General features: G+C 42.4%; 1 protein-coding gene across 5 annotated transcripts in view; it reads right to left on the bottom strand.

Annotated features, from left to right (window-relative positions):
* RANBP10 (RAN binding protein 10) overlaps nucleotides 1-26274 on the bottom strand; it is a 134366-nt gene that overhangs the window by 14660 nt on the left and 93432 nt on the right. For all 5 annotated transcript variants that reach the window (XR_003567761.1, XM_027846733.1, XM_027846716.1 and 2 more), the window contains 3 exons: nucleotides 12938-12960; nucleotides 7887-8071; nucleotides 2664-2776 (listed from right to left, as the gene is read on the bottom strand). Coding sequence is in view for 4 of the 5 variants with exons in the window: in XM_027846733.1 (XP_027702534.1) it covers nucleotides 2664-2776; nucleotides 7887-8071; nucleotides 12938-12960 (321 nt within the window). In the remaining variant the exon portion in view is untranslated. The remainder of the gene's footprint in view (nucleotides 1-2663; nucleotides 2777-7886; nucleotides 8072-12937; nucleotides 12961-26274) is intronic.

The following is a 26274-nucleotide window of genomic DNA, read 5'->3' as shown; positions in this document are numbered from 1 at the left end:
TGCTTGGGAGATTCCAGTAGCCTGGCCACCAACGACAGACAGCACTAGCTTAGGCTCTGGCGAGAAGATGTTCAATGCCAAGTCAGTGCTGTCCAGCCCACTGACCTGTGGCATGAGGAAAGCTGGGCAACATGGTGAAGCCACAGGAAGCCAGAAGGCAGGACGACCCTACTATGAAGCCAGAAGGGACTTGGGCAAATTCACCGAGGTAGAATTCTGCTGTGAATTCCCCCTCCTTCTGCAAATGGCCAAGGAATCTTTTTTTCTTTCAATATTAAATTATTAAAAATTAAACTTTTAACATCAATATTGCAGAGTAACTCTTTACATTTAAATTCCTTCATTTCAATGCCTAAGATATCCTAACTTTTCCATCCCTCCCTCTAAGTCCCCGTCAGGATTCATTCTCATTCCCTTTTACTCTTTATGTTTGTAGTATATTTGGGTTTTTTGGGCTGTTTTTTCCACAAAGCATTGTTTCATGCAAATAAGGTCTTTCCATATTTCTTTTGTATTCTCCTAACTTACTGATCTCAAGTTTCCAGTAGAGTAATCCATTAGTTACTGTACCATAAGTTGACCACTTTCCTAGTGTTGAAATTTCACACTGTTTCAACAGATAGTGTTTTGTTTTGTTTTTTTGTTTGTTTTTGGTCATTCTTGCAGGGTATATTCCTTCATGGAACTATGGGTTCTAAGGGCATGATTATTTTTGCATTTTCTAGTATATACTGCCAGACTGCACTCCACAAAGATCTTACAAGTTTCTAATTCTGCCCCAAAGAATGAGAATAGCTGTGGCCAGCTGTTTTGCTGCTTTTCATTATCTTTGCTCATTTAAGGGGTGAAGTGGTACCTCAAGGCTGTTTTAATTGACATCTCTGCACTTCCTGAGGTTCAGCATTTTTTCAAGTCATTGTTACAAGTTCGAGTTTTCTCTTTTGACCCCGTCTGTCTGTTCCTATCCTCTGGCCTCTTCTGCATTGTGAATAGGCACTCAGGAATTTTTAAGGGTGGATGAGAGAAAACTAGAAGCTAAGTCTCAGTGAAAAGGCAGGAAAGCAGGCTCGGGGGCCTGTTCTTAGGGAGGACTTTCACTGTGCTGAAGGCACTCTAGCCTCCAAGAAATCAGGAAACGGTCATGGGGGGCTCCTCAGGATCTAAGGGCAAAGTGAGGGAACTACGACAAAGGAATCCACTTTATCTCGATGCCAATCTCAACTCTACCAAGGGCAGAAGTCATAATTCACCTCGCTAGGTTCTAGAGTAGAACTGGACAGAGAAGTCCTAAGATCCCCCAGCCCCAGAGCCATGATTTTATGAAGCCCAGTTTGGACACTCACTGCAAGTGTGGTTACAGACCAGTCACTCATGCCGCATTTTCCTCAACTGTAAAATGGAGACAGAATTCTCATATCACCTACTGCACTGGCGGTCGTGAGGGAAGTGCTCTGTAAATCTTAGAGACTGGACACATGCAAACTACTACTGTGATTATTCAAATCATTTAAACCCATGAACCACAAGTTCTCTGACTACCACACTTTTCTCCACAAGTTTGGGGGGTTGTGTCTGCCCCCCTTTCCCTCTCTCTTAACCCTAAATCTCTGATTTTCTCAGTCTTTGCACTGCTACATTTCAGTCTTGACCCTATTTCTTATCTGCCTGCGTGGAAGCTATCTCTGGTTCAGTCTTTCTCAGCTGCAGGTCCCATATTGGGAATGCCCATCTGGTTGAGTGTCTGCTTTTCTGGGAGACACAAACACAAATATATACACAAATACCAACAGGTTCAGAGAACAGTATAGAGACAACTGCCCACCCACCCTATTTTCTTTTTCCTTTCTTTCCTCTGTCAGGAGGAACCTGAGAAGGAAGAAAATACATCTGCAGGGTCATGTGGGAGTTCACCTTTCCAACATTCACTTTCTATGGTCGATCTTCTAGACTGACTGTCTACAATTGGAACATTTTGCTGACTAGAGATCTAGGGAAGAGTAGGGCCCTGCCAACTCTGAGCTCTTGGTGGGTCTTTTAGGACTGGCCAGCCAGGACCCTCCTTGGGCCCTTTGAAGGCAGGGAGGTGGAAGAGAGGAAGGCACTGCCCTCTCTCAGGCCCTTAAACAGGCCTGAGACCTGCAGCCCTTTCTTCTGCCACCAACATGAACAGCTGCTTGAAGTGAGGACCGAAGGCCCAGGGCCCTGCTAAGAAAGAAACAGGTGACTCGGAAGCTGTCAGAGTGATCCGACTGAGACAATGACGCTCAATGGGACCAAACTCCACACAGCGGAGGCTCTCAATCTAAGCCTGCCAGGGCTCTGGGTCCTAGGCCAGCAGCCAGAACACCATGGAGAAAGTGAGCTTTGTCCACACCAAGAAAACAATCAGTCCCATAGGACCTGGCTGAAGAAAATGTCTGGGCTGGAGCAGAAGGTCTCTAAAGACCTCCTGGTCAAGGAAAAGGGGATGGTTAGAGCTGAGGGACTGAGCTGGGCCCCCCCAGGAGGAGGAACAAAGCCCGAGCTCCAGGGCTCTGATGGCCTCCCACACAGGCGAAGGCCAGCATTAGTGAACCCGAGGAGATAAAGAAGGTCTCAAGGTGGGGAGAACACAGACAAGTGGGGAGGAGGGCCGGGGGCCGAGGGAGGAGGCTTGGTCTTACTTTGTCTGTTCTTGATAGAAGCCTGTTCTTCCTGAATCGTGGTTTCTGTCATACGGGCAAAAGCTGTGGCAGTAGCACAATACCCATGATGCACCAGGTAGGAAGAGACCATGCTAAAAAAGACAGAAAAACAGGGACATTCAAAAAAGGAACTCTGCAAATTAGGATGTGACTGGAAATACCATCTTTTTGAACTACGCTCCTCATTCAAGCTTCCCCCAAAATAAACCCACGGTGGAGGCGCTGGACATACAGCTTTTACTGTTGTATTGAAAAAGGACCTAAACACTTTAATTCAGCTCATAAAGAAGAAAAGAGCCTTGGGCTACCAGTCAGGAGACCTGGGTTCGAATCCAGGCTCAGCTTGTCTATAAAATGAGGGTAGAGCTAGATCAGGAGTTTTTGACCCAGGTTCTAAGAACTTATTTTTAAGAAACTTTTGATAACTGTATTTCAATATAATTGGTTTCCTTTATAACCCTATGTATTTTATTTTGTGAATTTAAAAACAGTATTCTGAGATGGGGTCCCTAGGCTTCACCAGCTAGTCAAAGGAATGTGTGACACAAAAAAGAATAAGAATCTTTGGACTAGAACAGAAGCAAATTCGAGCCAGGGAAATGGCTACGGAGCGCAAGGCCCTGGGCCTCTTGTTTGCTCCCTGAGACCTAGGGTGAGACCTGCACCTTCCTAAGCCAGGCTCCTCCTCTGTGAGATGACATTAAAGGCTCCTCCGTCTACATCTGCCTGCTTCCAAGGCTCCTTCTAGTTCTAACACTCTGACTACGACTATTCTCCATCCAAATCATTGGGTTTGGCAACAGTAGGTGCTGGAAGGGAGAGGATGGCCACAGCCTGTGGTGAGGCAGGCGGCTAATCATGGTGGATGCGCTGCCTGGTGCTCATTAGTACCATCTTCTCAGACACACTTACAAAGCTAAGAAATCGTTCTAGGAGCAGCTTTCTCAAGGGACCTCAGGGACATCAGCAACCAGAAAGAGAGCTAATTTCTTTTGCTGTGCACTTCCTGAAATGGCACTGAGAAGCAGCCTCAATATAATTTAGCTTGAGAAAGCCTGCAGTGCAAGCATGTTTTCAGGAGATACTAGAATCTTTCCTCTCACTGCCCCACAATGGGCCAGGCTGGCTGTGCTGATTTCTTGCAGACATATCACTCTCACTGGGCTCTATTAAGCCTTCAGAAATGCTGGCTCTGCCCCTATCTGAGAAACCATCTACTCTGTTTGTCACTGAGCAAGAGTTGGGGGAAGGAGAGGTCAAGTTAGATCTAAAACCAATCACTAAACCTACAGGAGAGAAGAATCTATAGAAAGTCTGGTGAGATGAGCAGCTTCAAAAGGCCACTCAGTAAGAAGCTACATCTCCAAGTCCGCTGCACTGCCAGAGAGGGTGTGAAAAGCCAAAGAGGGCCTACACATACGCCCCATATACTTGCAAATATGCACACGCACACATTTATAGCTGTGCGAGCACTCCGATATACTTCTGCAGACCTTTCTGTTCACGCCGATGCGTGTAAAGTATTAGAATGATTTCAGGGATTTAAAGGAATGTCGTGTGGAAAAAGGCAGAATGAAGACCAATGCGTGGACCTTATAAAGGATAAGAGATGGTGAAGTGTAGTGGAGAGACAGCTGGACCTCGAGTCAGCAGACATGAGTCTGAATCCTAACTCTGAAACCTATTAGCTCTGTGACCAAGGACACAGAAGCTCATGGGCAGAATGGGAATAATGGTACTTGTGAATTAGGTCATTATAAGGAACATGCCTTATAAATCTTAAAGTACTACAGAAATGGGAACTACAACTACTATTATTCAACTCAGCATAATAAAGAGAGAACTTTTTAACAATTAGGGTTGTCTGACACTGGATGCTTTGTTAGGTACTAAGTTCCTCATCACCAGAAAGATTCAAACACAGGTTGGATGACAACTGGCAGAGAAGCAGAGTGGGACGACCCAGATTCCTGTACTTGGTGGGACACTAGATCTGATGACCTCCCTCTAAGTCTCTGGTTCTCCAAGTGCAGGCATGTGTAGGTTTGTGGGCATTCTTATGCAGGCCTGTGCCCATGAGCATATGTCTCTGAGTATATACATGCTTCTTTCTTACAGATAGACTCCTTTCAAATGACAGCTCCTTTACCCAGTCTTCCCTACTCAAGCTGGCTTCCAGAAATTCAGCACCCAAAGACGTTATATGGAAACATTAGTGACTGTTGGGTTGAGGGAGCTAGCTCAGTGTGGCTTGGAATAACCATGTTCACTCTGTGCAAAAACAGACTTATTGCCAAAGGCAAATGGCAGACAAGACTACAGGTTCAGTAATGGAGTTTTCTTTATTTTCATGTTTCTCTCTTTTAAAACAAATGAGTCCTTGGTTTCCACTCAGACAACCTTGTGGGTAAAGCATTTATCAAGGCATTGAGTTGTGTGGGTGGGCGTGGGTGTGTATGTATGCGCACACAGCCTACTAAATTCCCCACCCAGCAAAACAAGGCAGGACAGGAGATGGCCTGATGCTGCTCACATCTGAACTCTCAGGACACAAGAAGGTTTTGCTAAGGCCCAGCCTCCTCTCCTCAACACCAAGACTGAGTCCATCTTCTCTAATGAACATCACTGTTTGGAAGGGAACAAAAATGCTCTCATTTACATTATGAAATGCAAAATGGATAATTTTGATTACATTAAATTGAAAAGTTTTTGCACAAACAAAGCCAATGCAACCAAGATTAGGAGGGAAGCAGAAAACTGGGAAAGAATTTTTACAACCAGTGTCTCTGATAAGGGCCTCATTTCTAAACCATATAGAGAACTGAGTCAAATTTATAAGAATACACATCATTCCCCAAATGATAAATGGTCAAAGGATAAGAACAGGCAGTTTTTAGATGAAGAAATTAAAGCTATCTATAGTCATGAAAAAATGCTCTAAATCACTATTGATTAGAGAAATACAAATCAAAACAATTTTGAGGTACCACCTCACACCCATCAGATTGGCTAACATGACAAAACAGGACAATGATAAATGGTGGAGAAGATGTGGGAAAATTGGAACATTAATGCATTGCTGGTGGAGTTGTGAACTGATCCGACCATTTTGGAGAGCAATTTGGAACTACACCCAAAGGGCTATAAAAATGTGCGTACCCTTTGATCCAGCAATAGCACTTCTAAGGCTGTATCCCAAAGAGATCATAAAAACAGGAAAAGGACCCACATGTACAAAAATATTTATAGCAGCTCTTTCTGTGGTGGCAAAGAATTGGAAATTGAGGGAATACCCATTAATTGGGGAATGGCTGAACAAGCTGTGATACATGAATGTAATGGAATACTATTGTGTGATAAGAAATTATGAGAAGAAGAAAAAAAAAGAATGATGAGCAAGGAGACTTCAAAAAAACCTGGAAAAACTTGTATGGACTGATGCTGAGTGAAGTGAGCAGAACCAGAAGAATGTTCTACACAGTAACAGTCATGTTGTGCGATGACTAACTTTGATAGACTTAGTTCTTCTCAGCAATGCAAGGATCTAAGACAACTCCAAAAGTCTCATGATGGAAAATGCTATCTACATCCAGAGAAAAAACTATGGAGTTGAAACACAGATCAAAACATACTATTTGCTCTTTTTTTTCTCTTCTGTTTTGTTTTGTTTTCTCTTTCTTGTGGTCCCTCCTTATTGGTTCTAATTCTTCCTTACAACATCACTAATGTGAAAATATGTTTAGTAGAAATGTATATATAGAGCCTACATCAGATTGCAAGCTGTCTTGGGGAGGGAGGTGGGAAGAGAGGGGAAGAAAATTTAAAACTCAAAAGCTTATGAAAGTGAATGTTGAAACTAAAAATAAATTAATAAAATTTTTTAAAATGGAGAAAAAAATGCTCTCATTTTCACAGAGCTTGGAGATTTACAAGGTCCTTTCCTCTCAACCACCCTGTGAGGGAGTTAACCCAAGAATTATTACTTTCCTTTGGCAGAGGTTGACAGGTGAAGCTCTCTACACAGTCACACAGAGAGGCAGTGAGCGTCAGAGCCAAGTGAAAAGCAACAAGCACAGGGTACTCTGACCAGTGGGGACTTTATCCCCAGTCCCTGGTCACATCTAGGTCCACTAGGTGTTGCTCATGCAACACCTTCAGCAGCTTCAAACAAAGAGGGGAGGCTCTAGATAACAGCCACTTACCAGCTACTGGAGGCTGCCATAATACCCCAAGGAGACAAAAGAACCCTCAGCTGCTTTTTTAAATGTGAAGTCAAACAGGGCACAGGCGGTTCCCTGATGGCATCGTCCCCTCTAAGGCCCTAGGGTGAGGCCCTCCACTTCTGCCACAGGACCCGGAGACAATGAGTTCACATAGCTATTGAATGCTAAGACTCTTAAGTCACTGACTAGGACAACTAAATTCGTTCCTTCTTAGCCTAACCTGTAAGAACGGTAAAAGACTACAGAAGTTAGGATGAACATGCACACAGCGGGAGAAAATGGGGCACAGAAGAGGGAAGTGACCTTGCCAAAATCAGTCTCTAAAACAGACAGTGGAGCTACGAATCAAGCTGAGATTATGTACCTTCCCCTAAAGCTTCATCATCCAATCACAATGACTGCTCCAAAGACTTTAAGGGGCAGTTAAAGGTATGACACAAATAACTAGGCAGCCTGGGTCAGAGCCTGCTGTGCCCCTATATTGGCTGGATTTCTAATATATAATAAGAACAAAGTCTCTTTTACTATTTTTCTAGATGCTAGAAAGATCTGGCCTCAGATGGGTGGTCTTCAGATGCAGGCTGGGGCTTCACAGATTCTTAGAGGAGAGAGATGCCAAAGACAGCACCAGAACATCCTCTCTCCTCAACCCCTACCACAAACAGGATCCAAATACTGACAAGGGCCCCCTTTGGGCAAAATTCAGATCAAAGCTCCTTTATTACCTGAGCCATTACCTGGGGATTCTAGGAGCAAACAGCTTGGCGAAAGTAAAAGAAAGCCCAGGATGGGGGTAGGCCCAAGTTTTGTCCATGAGACCAATTCAATTGAAAGCTGGAATCTTAAAGAGTCAAGAGGCACTGCCCTTAGGCTGTGGTGATGATAACAGAGATGAGGAGGTTTGGGGGTTGGGGCTTTGTAGGGATGACATAGGAGCAGCTGGCTGGGGCCACAAAAGGATCAGGGAACAAGGACTCACTTCTGCAGCATGGCTTGCCACTCCCCAAGCCTGTCACCGATGGGAAAACGCTTAATGGTTCCCTGAATCTTTGCTCTCCATTCCCTCATGTAGTCCTCAATGTCAAACACAAAGGGTTGCTGCCCAAAGTTGGCGTCTACGATCTCCCCAGGAGTCTGCAAGCCCACTGTGGGGTATAAGTTGGCCTGGAAAGAAAAAGGAACATTGGTTAGAAAATTAGCCTTTTGGGAAAACAAAACAGGCCAATACCACCAGGAATGGGGTTAGGTGGGATGGGATGGATAAGTGACACTCTGGGGGGAGGGAAGGGTTGTCTTAACTAAGCCATGGAGCTAGAAGAAGACAGCTCATTTCAGAAGAGCCCTTGGATCACCTTGGGGTGACCAGCCTGAAGGCAGGATGGGGTGGGCTCCACCTAGGACACATGAGGTATTTATTCTCTACTGCCTGAAGTGCTTGGCAAGTAACCTTGCCAAAATCAGTCTCTAAAACAGACAGTGGAGCTACGAATCAAGCTGAGATTATGTACCTTCCCCTAAAGCTTCATCATCCAATCACAATGACTAGGAGAATAAGGAGAGGGAAAGAGCTCCAAGGGAGAAGGTCCATGGGGGAGACCTACTGGACTCTAGTCCAGATTCTCTCTGGCATTAGTCCTTCCTCTCATTCTAGCGGGCTAGGACTCTCCAGGATGGGGAAAACTCCAGGGAGCTGTAGTGGCTCAATAAGACCAGCAAGGCCAGGTCACGCTGACAGTACCCAATAAAGTGTCACAAATCAGAAAGCCAACAGCAATAACCTCTTCTCTGGGCCTCAGTTTCCTCTATTGTAAAATGAAGAGACTGGACTAGATGATTACAAAGGCTTTTTTTGCACTCTCAATCCTATGATGCCATGAAGGGGGAAAGGAAAGCATAATTTGGCCAGAGAAGGAAGCAAACGCTCAGAATTATGAGCCCCTCTCCTACCCCTAACAGCAATTCTCAGGGATCTCAAGCATACTTGATCCTCAAGTTAGCTCAGAGGATCACACTGGCTGTAAGAGTCCCTAGAAGGTAGTGGGAGGTGGAGGATGAGAAGAAAAAGAGGAAAAGTTGAATAAAATTAAGTTAGGAGCACATTTTTACCCCGCATCTAAACTCCAGACTGACTGGGAAAAGAAGGGAGAATGTCTATGGGTGCTCAACCCAGTCTTACGTATTCATCTCCTTGCTATTCTGGGATTTGAGAAATCTCCTGTCTGATAAATGGGGTCTACCTCCAAGACTCAGTCTTAAGATGCTATCCACACTGACAGTTCCTGTACCCATGCTGATGTCTAGAAAATCTGCATTTATAGCTCAGACGACCCACCTGAGAGTCATTTCTGTTTCCATTTGCTTATAGAGCATCTTTACTGAGCCAAATCACTTCACACCAAGATCACTACAACAGCCTCCAAACTCTTTCCCTCCTGATCTTTTTGAAAGACTTCAGTCAGACTAGTCTTCTTAAAACAAACCTTTTATCAGCTCAGAAACTTTCAATAGCTCCTTACTGTCTATCAGAAGAAGCCTAAACTCCTTAGCCAGGCATTAAAGTGCCTTTGTCAACAGCCATTCCTACTTTCTCAAAATTTATGTGACGTTTCTCCTCATGAGAATTCTCTGCTATAGTCAGACCTACTTAATTTCTCCAAACCGAGTTCACTCTTAGACTATGCTTTTCTTCTCATGACTGACTCCAGCAAAAATGCCTTTGCCTTTTTTTTTTTTTTTTTGGCTAGGCAATGGGGTTAAGTGACTCACCCAGGGTCACACAGTTAGTATCAAGTGTCTAAGGCCGGATATGAACTCAGGTCCTCCTGACTCCAGGGCTGATGCTCTATCCACTGTGCCACCTAGATGCCCCTCTCCTTCTTCTTTATCAATCCAGCTCATTTTAATTCTAGTGCTTCCATCCAGGCCTATCTCAGAATCTATTAGCCCCACGAAGCTTTCAAGCACCCCAAGTCCAAAGCGATATTTCCAGCCTATGAACCCCTATGGCACTTGTCATTGGGACCACACATCACAACACTGAATTCTATTTATATTACACAAATTCTTTAGTCTAACATCTATTCTGCATCATTTGCTTCCTGCCACGCCCTGTCAGATTGTAAATCACACAGGCCCAGTACCTTCTATTCTTCTGTCACCTCCATGATGGCCTCTTCATCGAAACTGAAGGAATACATGCTGATCTGACTTAAGACAACCCTGGAACGAATGGGCTGTCTCCACTCATAAGGTAGTAAACCAACAGTGAAAAGCAAGTAAGAAAAAAAAAATCTCTGCTCGGCTACTAATAATAACTGTCTGGCCTTGAGCAATTCCCTTTCCTCCCTTGGGCCTTGGGTTTCTCATTTTTAAATTGAGGGAGTTGCATCAGCTCTTGAAGATCCCAGCATCTTACTGATAGATGAAACTAAGAAACTGGGGAAAAGATACAGAAGAATGAAAATAAACATGCTATTTTGGGGACAGCCAAGGTGAAAAGAGTGAGCTGTCCTCCCTTCCTAAGATTTCTTCCCTGCTCATTCTTCACCTAAAATCAATATTCTTTTTATAAACAGCATGATGGTTTCTATGCCAACTGGCCAGGCAGTCCCAATGGGACTCAGGAGAACGGAGCAACTTCATAAATCAAACTGAGGTTGAGGGGTTAGTGTCTTTGATGGTCATAGCAATGGGGGCCACAGTGCAATCTATTTAAACAAGTAGTAGGATCCAGGAAGGCTTAGGTCAATGCTAGAAACAAAGAAAAAGTAAGATCCTTTTTCTTGGCTTCTGTCTTATTATTAGTAGGTTAGTGAGGTCAACTCTCTTGTTGCTTCCTAGAAGAACAGAGGGATCCTTGTCCCAAGGGCCCTGACAGAAGCATTCACCAAAAGAAAGAAAAGCTATCTAATCCAGCTCATTGGTAATCGAATTTCTTTTCCTTCTCAAACTACCTACTTCTGGAGAATGTTTGGCAATCAACAAATATTACTGAAGCCTGGAAGGAGGAGGAAACATAAGAGAAAGGCAAAATTTATCCTCTGTTCCCAGAGGGTTACAATGACGATTTTGTTTAGAGTGAAGTAGTTGTAAATAAGGCTGAAGAAGTAAGCCACAGCCATACTGTCAAGATCCTGCCTTCCTGCAGCGAAGGCTCTTGCGTCCCTTGTTCTCTCAAATCGAAGCAGTCTGAATCTTCCTTGCTCTTCTCTGTTGTTTCCAGACCACCATCCTACCAGGCTCATTTGACCATCCCACTAGTTTACATAATCCTTTCCCAAGCTTCTCTGCTAGCCTCTAGTCCGTGCTCCCATTTCTTCAGCTCTTAAGTTGACAGCCTTTCCTTGCACCCTGTCCCTCACCATTACTTGTGTTGATGCTAACAAATATATACAGACTTCTCAGTTCCTAAAACCTCTATTCCACTTCATTTGTACTCTAGTGTGGCTCTGTCTTCTGCATTCTTATTCCTGGGATTGTTCCAAGATGTCCAAACCTGAAATGCCCTCTGACCACAAACCCCTTTCTCTCTCTCCATGCTATCCCCTCACCTCTACTAAACCTTTCCTGCCTCACCACCCAGGAAGAAGCCCCGTTTTCAGCCATGATTCTCCTCTTCTCAGCTGTGCCTACATCTCTTCTATGAAATAAGAAGACCTTCTCTTCTCTGACCTCCTTCTTCTCTTGCCAAGTTGGAATGAATCTGGTCACAATGCTTTGCTCCATATTCAACAGTACTTGGAATGACCATGTGGGATTTTATCACTTTCTACTTTGTTACTTGGTGTTCCTGTCTTAACTCCTTCACTCCATCCTAAGCTCCTTGTTCCCACCTTAGTATTAGTACACAGTAGGGATCAATGACAATTTTTTTTAACAAATGAGTCCAAAGCCACTCAGAAGAACTTTCTATCTAGAGGACAAGAGGTTTTCAGCAAGCTAGTGAGCTGGGATGGGGAGGAGGGAAAGAGGTCTGGATGATCTTGCTTGCGGGGGAAAGCAGGAATACAGAAGATAACAATAAAGAAATAGTGGGTACAAATTGGCACATATGACTTCTGCTAGTGATTACTTTCTCCCAATACCTCTTTCTATATTCCAACAAACTCAGAGTTGGCTAGGAGCTGTTATGGAAAAAAATTTTGATTGGTAATGACCATTTTTTGCAGGGATAGTACCTGGAAGGTGAGGCAGAACATAGACACCTCTCACCCCCTCAAAAAAGGAGAGAAAGGCCAGTGCTTCTGTCAACACCCTAATATACCTGAGACTGTCTATCCCCCTGACCTACTACCAGAGAAGGCCCTGTTTCCTTAAACAGAAGTTAGAATAATGAACGTGGAAGGCCAGAGTGTGCCTCCTATGCCAGGCTTGGTACAGCACAACTCAAGCCCTTCCAGATACTTGTGATCTCCAACCTTTCTTTCTGAAATGCAGGCATCCACTGGCTCTTTCACTGAGGCTGTCCTTGGCTACACGCTGTGATAAATCCACTGACATGAAGGTATAAATAACTAACAGACTTCAGGCTGAACTTTCCTACCAAGGTATTGAAAAGCAGTTACTGAAGAAATTGCCAAATGGTGGAATATCTTGGGAGGTGGGGGAGAGTTAAAGGAGAGGTAATATTCAGGACTTTTTTCCCTCTTCTGGACAAGCTACACCTTACTCTAAACCAGTCTGATAGACAGCAAAACACAGGGAATTTAGCACTATATAGTGGCAAGCAGCTACATACCCCTCCGGACCAGCCCTTGCTCACCTTTATAAATGGCCCTGCACTCCATGAGGCTTAGTAAAAACAAAGGAGATGTGTGTTGGAACAGCCAATGTTTCAGAACCCCTGTGTTTGATGGAGATAACTCTATGTTTCACAGTGTGATAGAGATCTGCCCCATGGCAGAGCAACATAAGAGGCTGGGTGAATAGACAGCATTTCGACCTCAAATCACTGGCCGTTTCTACTTGTAGGTATGGATCCCCTCTCCTCCCATACCATTTATCAGAAAACAAAGAAAGGTGGCTACTTACCGGGAGGTCAGTAAAAGCTATACCTGCAAGGAGAGAACGAGAATCATTAAACAGAAGCTTGAGAGAAGGAGGAGATACTGACCTGAGGCCTACACACACACACACACACACACACACACACACACACACACACACACACTACTGTGTATCTGTAATTAGTAAAAAAAAAAAAAAAAAGATGGAGGGGGGAGAAGAGGAATTCTAAAATGGGGTCCTCATAATAGTAGGTTGGGAGGGAACAGGAGTCTTCTCTGTTCAAGTCTTTCTCCATCTTGTTTTTCAGATACTCAAGAGAATCTCTGCTTCCCTTTATTTCTCCTTATTAACCCTAAATTCAACAAGCAGTTACTAAGTGCCTAGTAATGTTCAAGGTCCTGTTTGCAAAGATGAAAAACATCTGTATCCCTAAGGAGGTTCAGAAAATGTAAGCAAATAGGTAAAAGGGAGAGAGTGACAGGAGAGAGAACATGTTAACAGGGTAGGGTAGGGTAGGGGGGGATGGTGGCGGGAGGCTATGGAAATCAGGGATGACACAGACAAGGTGGCACCTATAAGGAAGAGTGAGAATTCAACAGGCAAGGATGAGAAAGAAGAGCATTCCAAACCTGTGGGAAGATCTAGGAGGGCAAATCCAGGAGGGCAAAGATGGCAAAACCAGTCATAAGAGGAAAAATATGAAATAAGCTACAAAAGGCAGACAAATCGCAGAAAATCTTAAATCCCTTTATATTTGTACACTGTTCTCCTTATTTCGTTGTTATTCATTCTTTTCAATTGTGTCCAACTCTATGTGACCCAATTTTGAGTTTTCTTGGCAAGGATAGTGGAGTGGTATGCCATTTCCTTCTCGAGCTCATTTCAGAGGGGAGGAAAATAAGGCAAACAGAGTTAAGTGACCTGCTCAGGGTCACACAGCTAGTAAGTGTCTGAGGCCAGATTTGAACTGAGGTCTTTCTGACTTGAGGCCTGGCATTCTATGCACTGTGCTCTGAGCTAATATTCTGTATTAGTTGATGTAAATTAGAAGATTTTTCTTAAAGCTAACCAAAATTATATATATGCTTCAGTTTAAAACACTTTGGTCTTGATACTGGCGTGAAAAAAAAGAATATGTCTAGATGATAAATTTTAGTTGGGACCCTGGTGGTTTGGTCTCAATTAACATCTCTTCACCCTTAGCAGACTTGTGAGCCTATCAAAATTTCTGGAAACTCATTTGGAGCCAGCATATACAGAAATGTAGGGTAGGGGTTGTGTGGGGGGAAGTGATGATTAATTAAGCATGAGATGTTTGTCTGAACTTGTAATAGTAATAACAGAAAGAACTCAAATTTGTTACTGTGCTTTGATGTTTACGAAATGAATTCTCCATAACAACTCAACCCCGTGAGGTAGGTTACACTATTATATATACATTCAAGCCTAACTTCTCTTCTAAACTACAATACCATATCACCAACAGCTTTTTGGACATTCTGTCCAAACATGCAATGTCTTACAGGCATCTCAAACTCAAAATGTTTTAAAAGAACTAATTATTCTTTCCCCCAACCCTCCCTTCTTCCAAACTTCCTTATTACTAGTATCAATTCTCCCAGGCCCTCAAGACTCCTCAATTTCTTATTCCCCGAATCCATCCATCAGTGGCCAAATCTCATTGTTTCTGTTTCCACAGCTCTCACAGATATCCAGCTCTCCCTCTCTCATTCAACTTCTACCCTAATCAGGCCTTTATCACCTTTCCCCTGAACTAGATAATAAAGAGCATTTTTCAATGTTCTTGGTATTACCAATTTATTAAAGAGAAGTGAACTTTTTTTTTTAAACGGGGGAAGACAATCACAGCTTCATAGACTGTGTAACCCCTTTCCCAAGGGGTGTGTGCTTGGCATCATAATCTAGTCAGGCCTGATCTAGTAGCTCTCTTGTAGAGAGATGGACATTTTATTGTGCTTAGAAGCATTTCTCAATTAAGATACAACACTGAAAACTCCACAGACCATTGCTTTCTTCTACAATACCATTCACGGGATGCAGAACACACTAGGATACTCTGAAAGTATCTAACTGCAAAAGCTTTTTAGGGGCAGCTAGGTGACGCAACAGATAGAGAGCTCCAGGCCTGGAGTCAAGAAGACCTGAGTCCAAACTCAGCCTTACAGACTTATTAGCTGTGTGACCCTGGGCAAATCCTTTCACCCTGTTTGCCTTGGTTTTCTCATCTGTAAAATGAGCTGGAGAAGGAACTGGCAAACCACTCCAGTATCTCTGCCAAGAAAACCCCAAATGAGCTGGCTGTGACCCAACAAAGAGTTGGCCACGACTGAAATGACTCAACAACCACCTCTAGTCCTCCTTACTCTAAACCATCCTCCACTCAGCTGCCAAAATGATTTTCCTCAAGTGGAGGCGTGCTGATCTTATCTTCTACCTTATCCACCCTCTACACACTCAACAGTAACAGCAGTGGCTCCCTATTACCTTTAAGATCCAACATAAATCCTCTGTTTGGTGTGGCCGCTTCCTAGTGCCTCAGTTTCCTTACACTTTCCTCCCTCCATCCTCTCTGTGATCCCACAATCCCAACCTGCTACTGAGCTACTATCTGCTGCTCCTGCCTGATGACATCGTGCTGGTCATTCAGCTCCCATGCCTGGAATTCGCTCCGGTCTGACCTGAGTCTCTCTTCGTTTTCTTGCTGTCCTTCAGGACTCAGCTCAAACGCCCCCTTCTGCAACAGGCTCCTCTCAATCCTTCCCCAAGCCACAGGCGGCTTCCTTCTCCTCCAGATACGTTTGAGATGTATCTTTTATTTGACTTTAGAATTGTTCAATTTCATTAGAATTAGAATGAAAGCTCTGTGAAGGTAGGGACTGTTTTGCACCCCCAGTGCTCGGCACAGCACTAGGTAAGTGTCTGTTCACTGACTGATTCTACATGCTTGTGCAAGTGATTTTTTTTTTTTAAATCAAAATGTAGGACCCACATACACAAAAATATTTATAGCCGCTCTTTTTGTGGTGGCAAAGAACTGGAAATTGAGGGGATGCCCATCAATTGGGAAATGGCTGAACAAGTTGTGGTATATGAATGTAATGGAATACTATTGTGCTATAAGAAATGAGGAGCAGGAGGACTTCAGATAAACCTGGAAAGACTTGTATGGACTCATGCTGAGTGAAGTGAGCAGAACCAGGAGAACGTTGTACACACTAACAGCCATGTTGTGCAATGACTAACTTTGACAGACTTAGCCTTTCTCAGCAATGCAAGGATCTAAGACATCTCTAAAGGTCTTATGATGGAAAATGCTATTCACACCCAAAGAAAGAACTATGGGGTTTGAATGCAGATCAAAGGATACTAACTAATTTGCTATTTTTTATTCTTCTGTTTTTTCTGTTTCCTCTTTCTTGTGATTCTTCCTATTGGTTCTAATTCATCCTTACAACATAACTAATGTGAAAATATGTTTAATAGGAATGCATATGTAAAGCCTATATCAGATTATGTACCGTCTTGGGGAGAGAGGTAAGGAGGGAGGGGAAGAAAAATTTAAAACTCAAAAGCTTATGGAAGTTATTATTGATAAATCAAAATAAATTAATAAAAAAGGTTTTTTAAAAAATCAAAACGTAGCACTTGACATTTATCCCTAATAAATCTGAGCTTGTGAGTCTGGGCTTTTAACTCTAGACTTTCAGAATCTTTCTGGATTCTGATTTTGTCATCTAGCACATCTGTTCTCCCTCTCTGCCCTGTCTTCTTCATTTAGGTAGTTGATAAACGACGTCCAGCAGGCAGGGACACATGAGGAGGTGCTACAGAACTGCTATGACTGTGGGCTCCCTACATCCCTCAAAGTGTTTGCAAACAATGTGATGCTACAATGCTGTCTGTCAAGACAACGATGCCAAACTCACTGGTATGTCGTTTTTTAACTTGATCTCTTTGAAAACGAGGCTCATATTTGACCACCTTCAGTTCATGGACACTTCTCCCAGTTTCCACAACTCCTCAGGGATTACTACTGACAGCAGTAGTATAGCTATCACATCTCCACAGTCTTTTTTTTCAGTGTCCTGGGCTGTAATCCTACTGGGCAAACACTCTTGAATTCATTTAAAGTAGCTAAGTGGAGCTGTGAACTGATCCCACCATTCTGGACAGCAATTTGGAACTATGCCCAAAGAGCTATAAAGCTGTGCAACCCCTTTGATCTAGCAACACAACTACTAGGTCTGTGTCCCAAAAAGATTAAAAAAGGAAAAAGAACCTATTTGTACAAAAAATATCTACAGCAGTCTTTTGTGGTGGCTAAGAACTAGAAACTGAGGGAATGCCCATCAACTGGAGAATAGCTGAATAAGTTGTGGTATATGACTGTAAGGGAATATTAATATGCCATAAGAAATGACAAGCAGGATGGTTTCAGAAAAAAACTGGAAAGACTTACAAGAACTGATACAAACAGAAGTGAGCAGAATCAGAAGAATAATTGTACACACTAACAGCAATATTATATGATGAAGAACTGTGAATGACTTAGCTATTCTTAGCAACACAATGATCCAAGACAATCCCAAAGGACTCATGATGAAAAACGTTATCCACCTCTAGAAAAAGAACTGATGTTGTCTGAATACAGATCAAAGCATGCTATTTTTCACTTTCTTTCTTTTTTTATTTGAGTTTTCTTGCACAAAATGACTAATATGGAAATGTTTTACATGACTACACATACATAGCCTATACCAGATTGCTTACCATTTCAGGGAGGAGGGAGGGAAGAAAGGGAGGGAGGGAGAGAATTTAAAACTCAAAACTTCAATAAAAAGAATGTTAAAAATTGTTTTTACATGTAATTGGGGGGATTTTTTTCTTAAAGTAGCTAAGTGATCTCCAATCTACCTATCTTTAACTTTACCTCCCAACTTTTAACTCCCAACGTCCTATTATTTCTGGTTGGAAAAACACTGCCAGAGAAGCCAGAAGCAAGAGTTAAGTTCTTCCTCTCTGACATCTGCCTACAGTACAGTATCTACTCCTAAGGACCAGCTTAATTTCTTTTTTTGTTCTTGTATCAAACACAATTTTTAAGGGCCTTTTATAGTGCTTGGCATTTTTTCAAAAGCCTCAAGTCATTCTAGGCTCTAGGTTTCCAAAGACTCTACTTACAAATTCATCACCCACTTCTATCATCCCAGGTCTTGTGTCTCTGGATCTTTTGTGTTTATTCTTTTTTAATGTGACCTCATCAGAGAGCTCCCAGTGCACATCGGGGTTTTTTTTTTGTTTATTTGTTTTGTTTTTGTTTGAAAGGAGTTCCTTCCCTTTCTTCCTTATTGAGATCAGGTAAGTGATTATACAGTCAAAACGTCATTTTTTAAACCACCCCCAACCCCCATTTCTCTTGAACCATCTCCCCATTTCAAGTCTAGAGTACATGGCTGACTAGCAGTTTGATCCTGAGCTATAACTTAGTTGTATGACTGTAGGTAAATTAGTATGTCACTTAATCACTGAACCTCAGTTTTCTCATCTGTAAAATGGCTAAAATAAGGCTATTATTGGAAAGCACTGAGATAATGTACTTAAAGTATTTTGTAAATCACAAAACATCAGCTACTAATATTATAAACTCTGAGAATGATACGGTAATTTTCTTTAAAGACTCCTGCCAATTCCACTTTACCAGACTGCTCAAATTTAAGTCTGGAATAGAAGTTTCCACATTCTTCACTTTACATTTTGAAGATGGAACGCAGCAGGTCAGCTCCAGAATCTTAACAGAAGGAGGATCCCTGCGGATGTCTCCCACTTCAAATGAATAACTTAATCATTGAGAAACCAGTGTGTCTATAGTCTTGGGTTAAGCAATGCTGGAGGAAACACAAAGTTTAGATAAGAAACAGCTCATTGTCTCATGAAACTCACAGATTATTAAGAAGTATCACAATAAGCAAGTGATTATAAAATAACATAATATATAAATGCATGAGAAGTGAAAAGTTTTGGTGGGGGGAAGAGTATAAAGATGATGACCAAATCTAGGGGAAGAGAAGATTAAGGAACACTTCCTGGAGATGGCATTTGAGTTGAGTTTCAAAGACTAAGGAAGAATTCAATCAGCAGAATTAGAAGAAGATATTCTAGGCATTAAGAATAAAGGCAGGAAAACAAAGGGGAATGAGGAGAAAAAGGAAAGGGAACAAGTATTAAGTGCCTATTATGTGCCAGGCACCATGCTAAGTGCTTTGCAAATATTATTTTATTTGTTCCTCACAATACTGAGAGGTAAGTGCTATTATTATCCCCATTTTACAGTTGAGGAAAATGAGGCAAATAGAGGTTAAGTGACTTATCTAGGATCCAGCTACTAAATGTCTGAGGTGGTATTTGAATTCAGGTCTTCCTAACTCCAGTCCCAATGCTCTATTTACTGAGCCACCTAGCTGCAAATGTATGGATGATGGTAAATAATACAATTTGGCTACAAAAAAGTAGCATAAGATTCATAAAGTATGACTAATGTGGAAATATGTTTAATATGACTATATATGTATAGCCTATATAAGACCGCATGTCATCTTGGGGAGAGGGGAAAAATTTGGAACTCAAAATCTTACAAAAATGAATGATGAAAACTAAAAATAAATGTTAGAAAAAAAGAAATAGCGTAAGATAATGTTGTAAAGGGAGGGTAAGTATGCGGAGGGTATAAACGATCAAAGAATAGGACATTTATTCAGTAGGCAATAAGTAGTCTTTGAGGAGTTTTAAACAGGAGAGCCATGATCAGGTCTATGTATAGAAAAGATGTTTGGCAAAAGTGTGACAGACAGAAGTGACAAAGGAGAAGGAAGAAGCAGGAAGGCCTCCCAGGAGACGACTGCAACAGTCAAGGTGAAGGCCTGGTGGTAGAAGTGGGAATGAGAGAGGAAGAGATAAAACTACCCATGCATTGGTTTTGTGATATCTTAATAATTTCAGAACTGCAGAGCTGGAAGGGACTTAGAGATCGCAGTGACCAAATCCCTCACTTTAGAGATCTGAAAGCTGAGGCCCCACAAGGTGAGGTTACAGCGGTGGTTACTAGCAGACAGAGAACTCAGACTCAGGCTTCCTGGCACCTAGCCAGGTGCACTGTCCATAACAACACATTGCTGTAAGTCTGTTGTTTTCTTCATCGGTTTTAATGCTATAAGATACTTAAGCGAGTAAGACAGGGAGAAGTCACCTTCCTTCTCTGGACATCTATTTTCTCACATGTAAAATGAGGAGAGGTCAAACTGGATGATAGCTACAATATTAACTATTGCCTTTCGCAATTTCTTTTTATTGTTTTTTTTTAATTCAGAACTTAACAAACTCCTAGTAAAATGAGAGTTTTTATATGTACCGTAGATTGACATTGTACAGGAAACTCTACCTACAAAATGGAGCTTATTTTTCTTTGTAAGCATGTAATAAATTTATCACGTAACTGTCCGAGCTCTCCTGTTGACCTGTGATTCCTTCTGGTCTTTGTGTGTGTGTCCGCGTGTGGGCCCAAATTGAAAAGAGAAGCAAACCCCCTAACAAATATGCAGTGAAGCAATCAAAAGCCTACACTGGTCACCCTTCTGCACCCTGAGTCCATCCCCTCTTTGTTGTTAGGAGGGCAGCATGCTTATCATCAGTCCTCTGGAAGTGTGAATGTTCATTATGTCGCTGAGAGTTTTTAAGAATCTCAAAGCTGTTTTTCTTTATATCATTGCTATGGTCTACAATCTCTGCTCTGGTTCTGCTCACTTCATTCAACACCAGTTCATACAAGTCTTCCCAGGAGAAACCACCCCTTTCATCTTTTCTTATGGGGCAACAGCATTCCACTCTATATACCATCCTTTGTTCTGCCGTTCCCCAGCTGATGGGCACTTTCTTAGTTCCCAGCTGTCACCACAAAAGGGGTGCTAGAAATATTTTCATATATATAGGTCCTTTTCCTCCTTATTTGATCACTTTGGAGATAGGCCTATAATGGGATTGCTGGATCAAAGGCATGTAATTAGTGTTGTTTTTATTTCATGATATTATTTTCATTGTGTTGGAACTCTTCCGCAGTTTGCTTATTTCTTTGAATTTCAGAAGTTTTCAGGTGGCTTTGCTGCTTTGTACTGCTTCTTACTGCTACTTTTTGATAAGGATGTTGAGAACGCAAGTTTTGCAACCTTTTTCTACCATTTCATTTCTACAGTTTCTTTTGGAGCAATAGGTGGAAGCTGCAAAGAGGAAAAGTTAGGCTTGATGTGAGAAAAAGCTTCTGGAATTGAGAGCTGTTTAAAGTAGAATGGACTGCCCCAGGAGGTGGAGAGCAGGACCACCCTGGCTGGCTACTCCTGCTCAGTTATGAACTGGCTGCCCTGCAGGTTCCTTTCAACTCTGAGACTCTGTAATTCAGCTTTAAACCCTAGGATTTCCTATGACTTGTGGTCTAAGACAGAAAGTTCCATTGCTTTGCAGATAGATCTTACATAGGCTCCAAATGAGGTCCCCAAGGAACTAACTACCTTAGAAACCCTCAGCTTCAGAGAGGCCCCCAGGCTATATGGGTGCGAAGACGCCTCCAAGTCTGGTTGATGTGTGGAATAGTCTCTCAGTGCAAATGCAAGAGTGCAAAGCAAACACAAAACCTGGCCAACTACCCAGAAGTGCTACAGGATGGAGGCAGGAGCAGAAGAAGCTCAGAGTGATAGGCCTATGATACGGTGTGTTTACAAAGGCAAGGAGCAGATCAATCTATCAGTACAAAGGAGGTAAGCCAGCCTGGCATTGCCATGAAGAGCACAACATGGCTTCTAACTGTTCTGGAAATCTGCCTAAAGTCAGGGAGAAAAAAACCTTGAAAATCAGTAAGATAGATGACTGAGAATCTGAAGACCTAACAATAAATATACCAATGTTGAGGATGGAGGCCATTTCCGAGTCTGGGAAATTGAGAATGGGTTAGGGCTCAGTAATCTCTATTTTTACAGGCATCCTCCTTAACCTGGTCCTCCCCAAATACGTAAATATTCATGTTCCTTATGGTCTGCTTTGCCACTAAAAAGGTGAAGCATTTAATTCCTCTATCTACCAGTAACTACTTGGAAATCCCACCTATCCTCAGCAAAGACCTAATCAAATAGGAAAATTCACATGTTAAAATGTTCCTGCCATCTCAGAGTGACCAGGGATGTTGGGTTTATGAGAAGGTGGGGTAGTGCTAGTTGTTCTCCTTCCTATCATAGACTAGGCCTCATATCAATCGGCTCCCTTTCAAGCTTAGATCCCTGATCAGAGACACTTGAAGGGACAGTGAGACTGAGACTTTTCAAAGCCATCATTGCTCAGGCCATTGGTTAGCTTTGAGAAAGAAAGGAGCAGGTGAAGTACATCCCACCTTATTTATTGACATCTGCAAGAGGCCATCAACTAGAACAATGCTAAGCTCTGCAGGAAGCCACTCAGGTTAGTATCAGTGCAATGGCCTAATGTCCATCGCCTCTCTAGAAGGAAAATATCCAACAACTGAGTCTTGTAGGCCCTTCTCCATAAGGAATAGTAAGTGGCTTTCAACGGGAGAAAATGGCCTGAGAGGCAGTAGTGATGAAATCTTGGAGTGGTGAGGAAGGGGAGAAAAGGAAGAGATGTTTTAATATGATAACTATACCAAGCTGTCTTCTCAGGGATGCTTTCTCCAGTCTTTAGCTTTCTTCTTCTTATTCTAAGCTTAACACCAAATAAAATGAGCATTTTTGTATATATTACAGAAGTGGAATGTATATGAAGCTTTGAATCTCTATTATGTAGAACCTGCTTTTTAAAAGCAAAGAATAAATTCAACACATAATTTTCAAAGCTGTCCTGTTTTGTCTGTTACTCCTTCTGGCCTTCTTTCTGTTCTCTTCTCATTACTGGGGTGGTGGTGGTAGGGAAGCCTATAGGCTCAGTCTCCTTCCACCTTTCCTTCTACTTTAAAAATAAAACCCTCATAACAAATATGTATAGTTAAACAAAACAAATTTTCACAACAACCATGTCCAAAAATGTATGTTTCATTCAACACCTTGAGTCTATTACCTCTCTGTTAGGTGGGTAACATGCTTTATCATCAATACTCTGGAATTACAGTTAAGTTAGAGAATTTTAACGACTAGTTGTTTAATGCCAAATTTACCAATACCTAGTTAGCTTACTCCCATCTTCTTGTGAAAGGTGAAATAGGACATCCCCTGATAATGGCAGAGATTATCCAGGCATGTAGGCCATATTAATTCAAGGAAGAATGTGCATGCTTTGCCCAGGTCCTTTCTATCCTGTGGATTTGCTTTTCATCAGAAGACACTGATATTAAAGGCCTTGATTACTCTACAAAAATGATTTCCTTCTTACAGTTCCTCTCCTTGTAGTGTCAGCAAAAGGGCTGAAACAGCGCCTACAAATGTGCTTTCTAGTTGCAGCTGGAGAAGGTCGTCTTTAAGATTCTCTCCTGCTGTCCCCATAGACTGGTCTGGTAATCTTACCCAAAAAGGAAATGAACTTGGCTTGGCCCAGCTTTTCTGAATGGATCCATGAAGGGATCCAGTGATCACTCATTGCTTTCCTTTCTAAATGCTCACAAGCAATCTGCTCATAATTACTTGGAGAACTTCAAAGGGATGTCAAACTCAAGAACATAGAGTTTCTGAAAACTATTCTTTCTTCCTTTTAAGAAGTGGAGATCTTCGGCACCTTTCCTATTGTCACGATTTATCAGGTTATCAGCAGCAGTTCAGTGGTGACATCTTCAAGAATGATTATCTCTGGGACGTAATTTTTCCAGCTTTGGAAACAACCTCACCGAAGGCAGCTAGGTGCTTGCATAGCCCCTATCCACCTCGAGCAACTTTACTTATACAAAGCCATTTACGCTGTTAACTTCCCTAAGTCAATCTGAGCTCTGGCTTCCCAAGCCTATTCTTACAAATTCACAATAGTCTTTGGTTACGTGTCTCTCCCTCGGTCCTTTCTCAAGAAGTGTATCAAAAGGTCACCATTTAAAAAAACATTGGTTTCTTTTGATACGTCCCTCTTTTTTTCCTCGTTGAAAGAATTTCTGACCATACTCCAAGAAACCTGGACTTCTGTGCCTCTTGAGTTGCTTTCCCTTGGAGAGTCTCTGCCCCAACTATTCTTTCTCCCACTTCTGGCTTCATGACTGCTCACAAGGGCCTCCCTTTCCTCACAATCACTACAGTGCTAACGTTCTCTAAAACCGCATACAACTCCCAGCTGGATGGATCATCTAATCAGAAAGGGGACAGACTAGATGCAAGGTACTACAATGTTATAGCAACAATTATGGCCTGGTGACCTTAAGGGCCACTGAGAAGTCCTCCTAGGGAGTACATGCACAAGTACTTGTGTCTTAATTTCAATAGAATTTCTGGTCTCATGTTTAAATATTTGGGCCTTTGTCCTCAAAAATCTATGAGTTGCTATGGACTTGGACCTTGGGAAGAAGAGTAACCATGGAGGTAACAAGGAGAGAATAATAGCTTCTTCCCAACTCCAGGTTTGCCTTTCAATAATCCTCCGTGATACTTCTCCTAGAAAGCAGAAGAGACTGGAAGCCCCAGGGATTGCCTGGCTTAATGAAGAAAGCTAGCATTTTTGGATATTTCCAAGGCAGACACTCTCTGTTAAGGGTACTGGGCAGCACAGATAAGGATCAATCAAGGTTTCCTCTGTCTTAAGATAAGCAGCAGAATGCAGTGGAAAATACATTCAATTTGGAGTCAGAAGACCTAGGCTTAAGATCCTTGCTTTGCTACCTACTGCCTTGGGCAAATAAGTCACTTATCTTCTTTGGGAGATTGGGGAGATAACTTTTAAGGACTTTTCTGACTCTAAATACATGATCATGTCAGACTAAGCTTCCAGTCAATGATATGAAGGATACAAGAGGAAGAAAGATCACCTGCTAGGCAAAGAACGTCATTACCCAAATTTCTTGGTAACTGTCCAATACTTCCCTTATTTGTGTCCAAAATGCACAAAAGAATTTAATCAGGAGAGATAAAGGGCTCTAGTGGATTCTGCTGAGACTGAACCTAAAAGAAAACATTGGAAGAGTAGAATTCAGGAGTGGTGTTTCTCTTTTACAATAACAAAAGGAAATGTGTTAACTCTTTCCCAGGAAAGCCTCAAGCAAGCTTCTAAAGAGGTCCTGGAGATTGAATCAAGAAGATAAGATGGCAGGGCCCTATGAGATTTCTCATGGAGTAGGGCCCTGGTATCAGGGTAAACATTATCCCTGTTTCTTATAGGTCATAATGGATACCCTCTATTTGGGACATGGGTCTTTTCTAAAAGCCCAATATCTCTGATACTGGGTAGGAAGAGTACTGGATCTAAAACCAAGGACTAGATTTGAATCCTGGCTCTGCTACTTGCATGACTTTGGACTTTTTAACATTCCCTCCAGCTCATTTTCCTTCTTAATAAAACGAAGGTGTTAGACCAGCTGCTATCAAGTGGCCTCCCAGTGCTACAATGAGATTTCTGCTAAAGCCCCAGGAGTCAGACCACTTCTGGCACTCAAAGGCTAGGACCACCAGAGATCCTAGGCCTTTGGAGGCCCTAATACCTAAAGACAGGATCTTACTCCAAACCCAAACATTACCTTGAGAATTCAAACTTTTCATCTCTCAAATGCTCCCAGGATACTAGATTATAAAGCTCTCCTTAGGAGAGAATGTCTGTACCTGGGGTCCTGGAAGGGAATTTACTGTGTTCCTGGTAAAAACAGTCCATGTGAACTCTGTGACATGAGGAATGTAGCAGGCATCCTTTGGGGAAGCATTATTGAGAAGGTTCTGATGCCCAAGGCATCTGAAAGGAGCTTACATGCTGGAACTCCCAGCTCAACAGCCCCACTTCTCCCCAGCAACAAAGGTGGGTTTCTGCACCAGTCCTACTAAGCAGCCCCTTTGTTCAGCTCTGAGACTCCAGAGTAATGAAAGCCTCTTCATGCTCCAAGCCCTAAATCAAAAAGCACCACCCTCTCGACCACTGTAGGTTTACAACTACAGCTTTCAGTCTTTGCAAGGCAGCCTTAGAGGCCAGGTTCTTCCCAACAGGGCAGCTTAACATGGCAAGGTCAATGCCGTTGAAGGGTTCTGCCATGTTGAGTTCATTTCTTTCCATGCCTGGCAACCCACTTGATTTCCTTTCTCACTTGCAAAGATGATAGTCCTCCCTAGAGTAAAAAGCCAACTAAGTTCTTAAGGATTCAGATACTTTTCCAGTTAGGCTCTAGCATGTCCCCTCTT

Source organism: Vombatus ursinus, unplaced genomic scaffold (assembly GCF_900497805.2).
Source record: "Vombatus ursinus unplaced genomic scaffold, bare-nosed wombat genome assembly UNPS02005286.1, whole genome shotgun sequence".
NCBI classification, from domain to species: Eukaryota; Metazoa; Chordata; class Mammalia; order Diprotodontia; family Vombatidae; genus Vombatus; species Vombatus ursinus.
The sequence above is the reverse complement of the archived record's forward strand: the minus strand, read 5'-3'. Positions and strand labels throughout refer to the sequence as shown.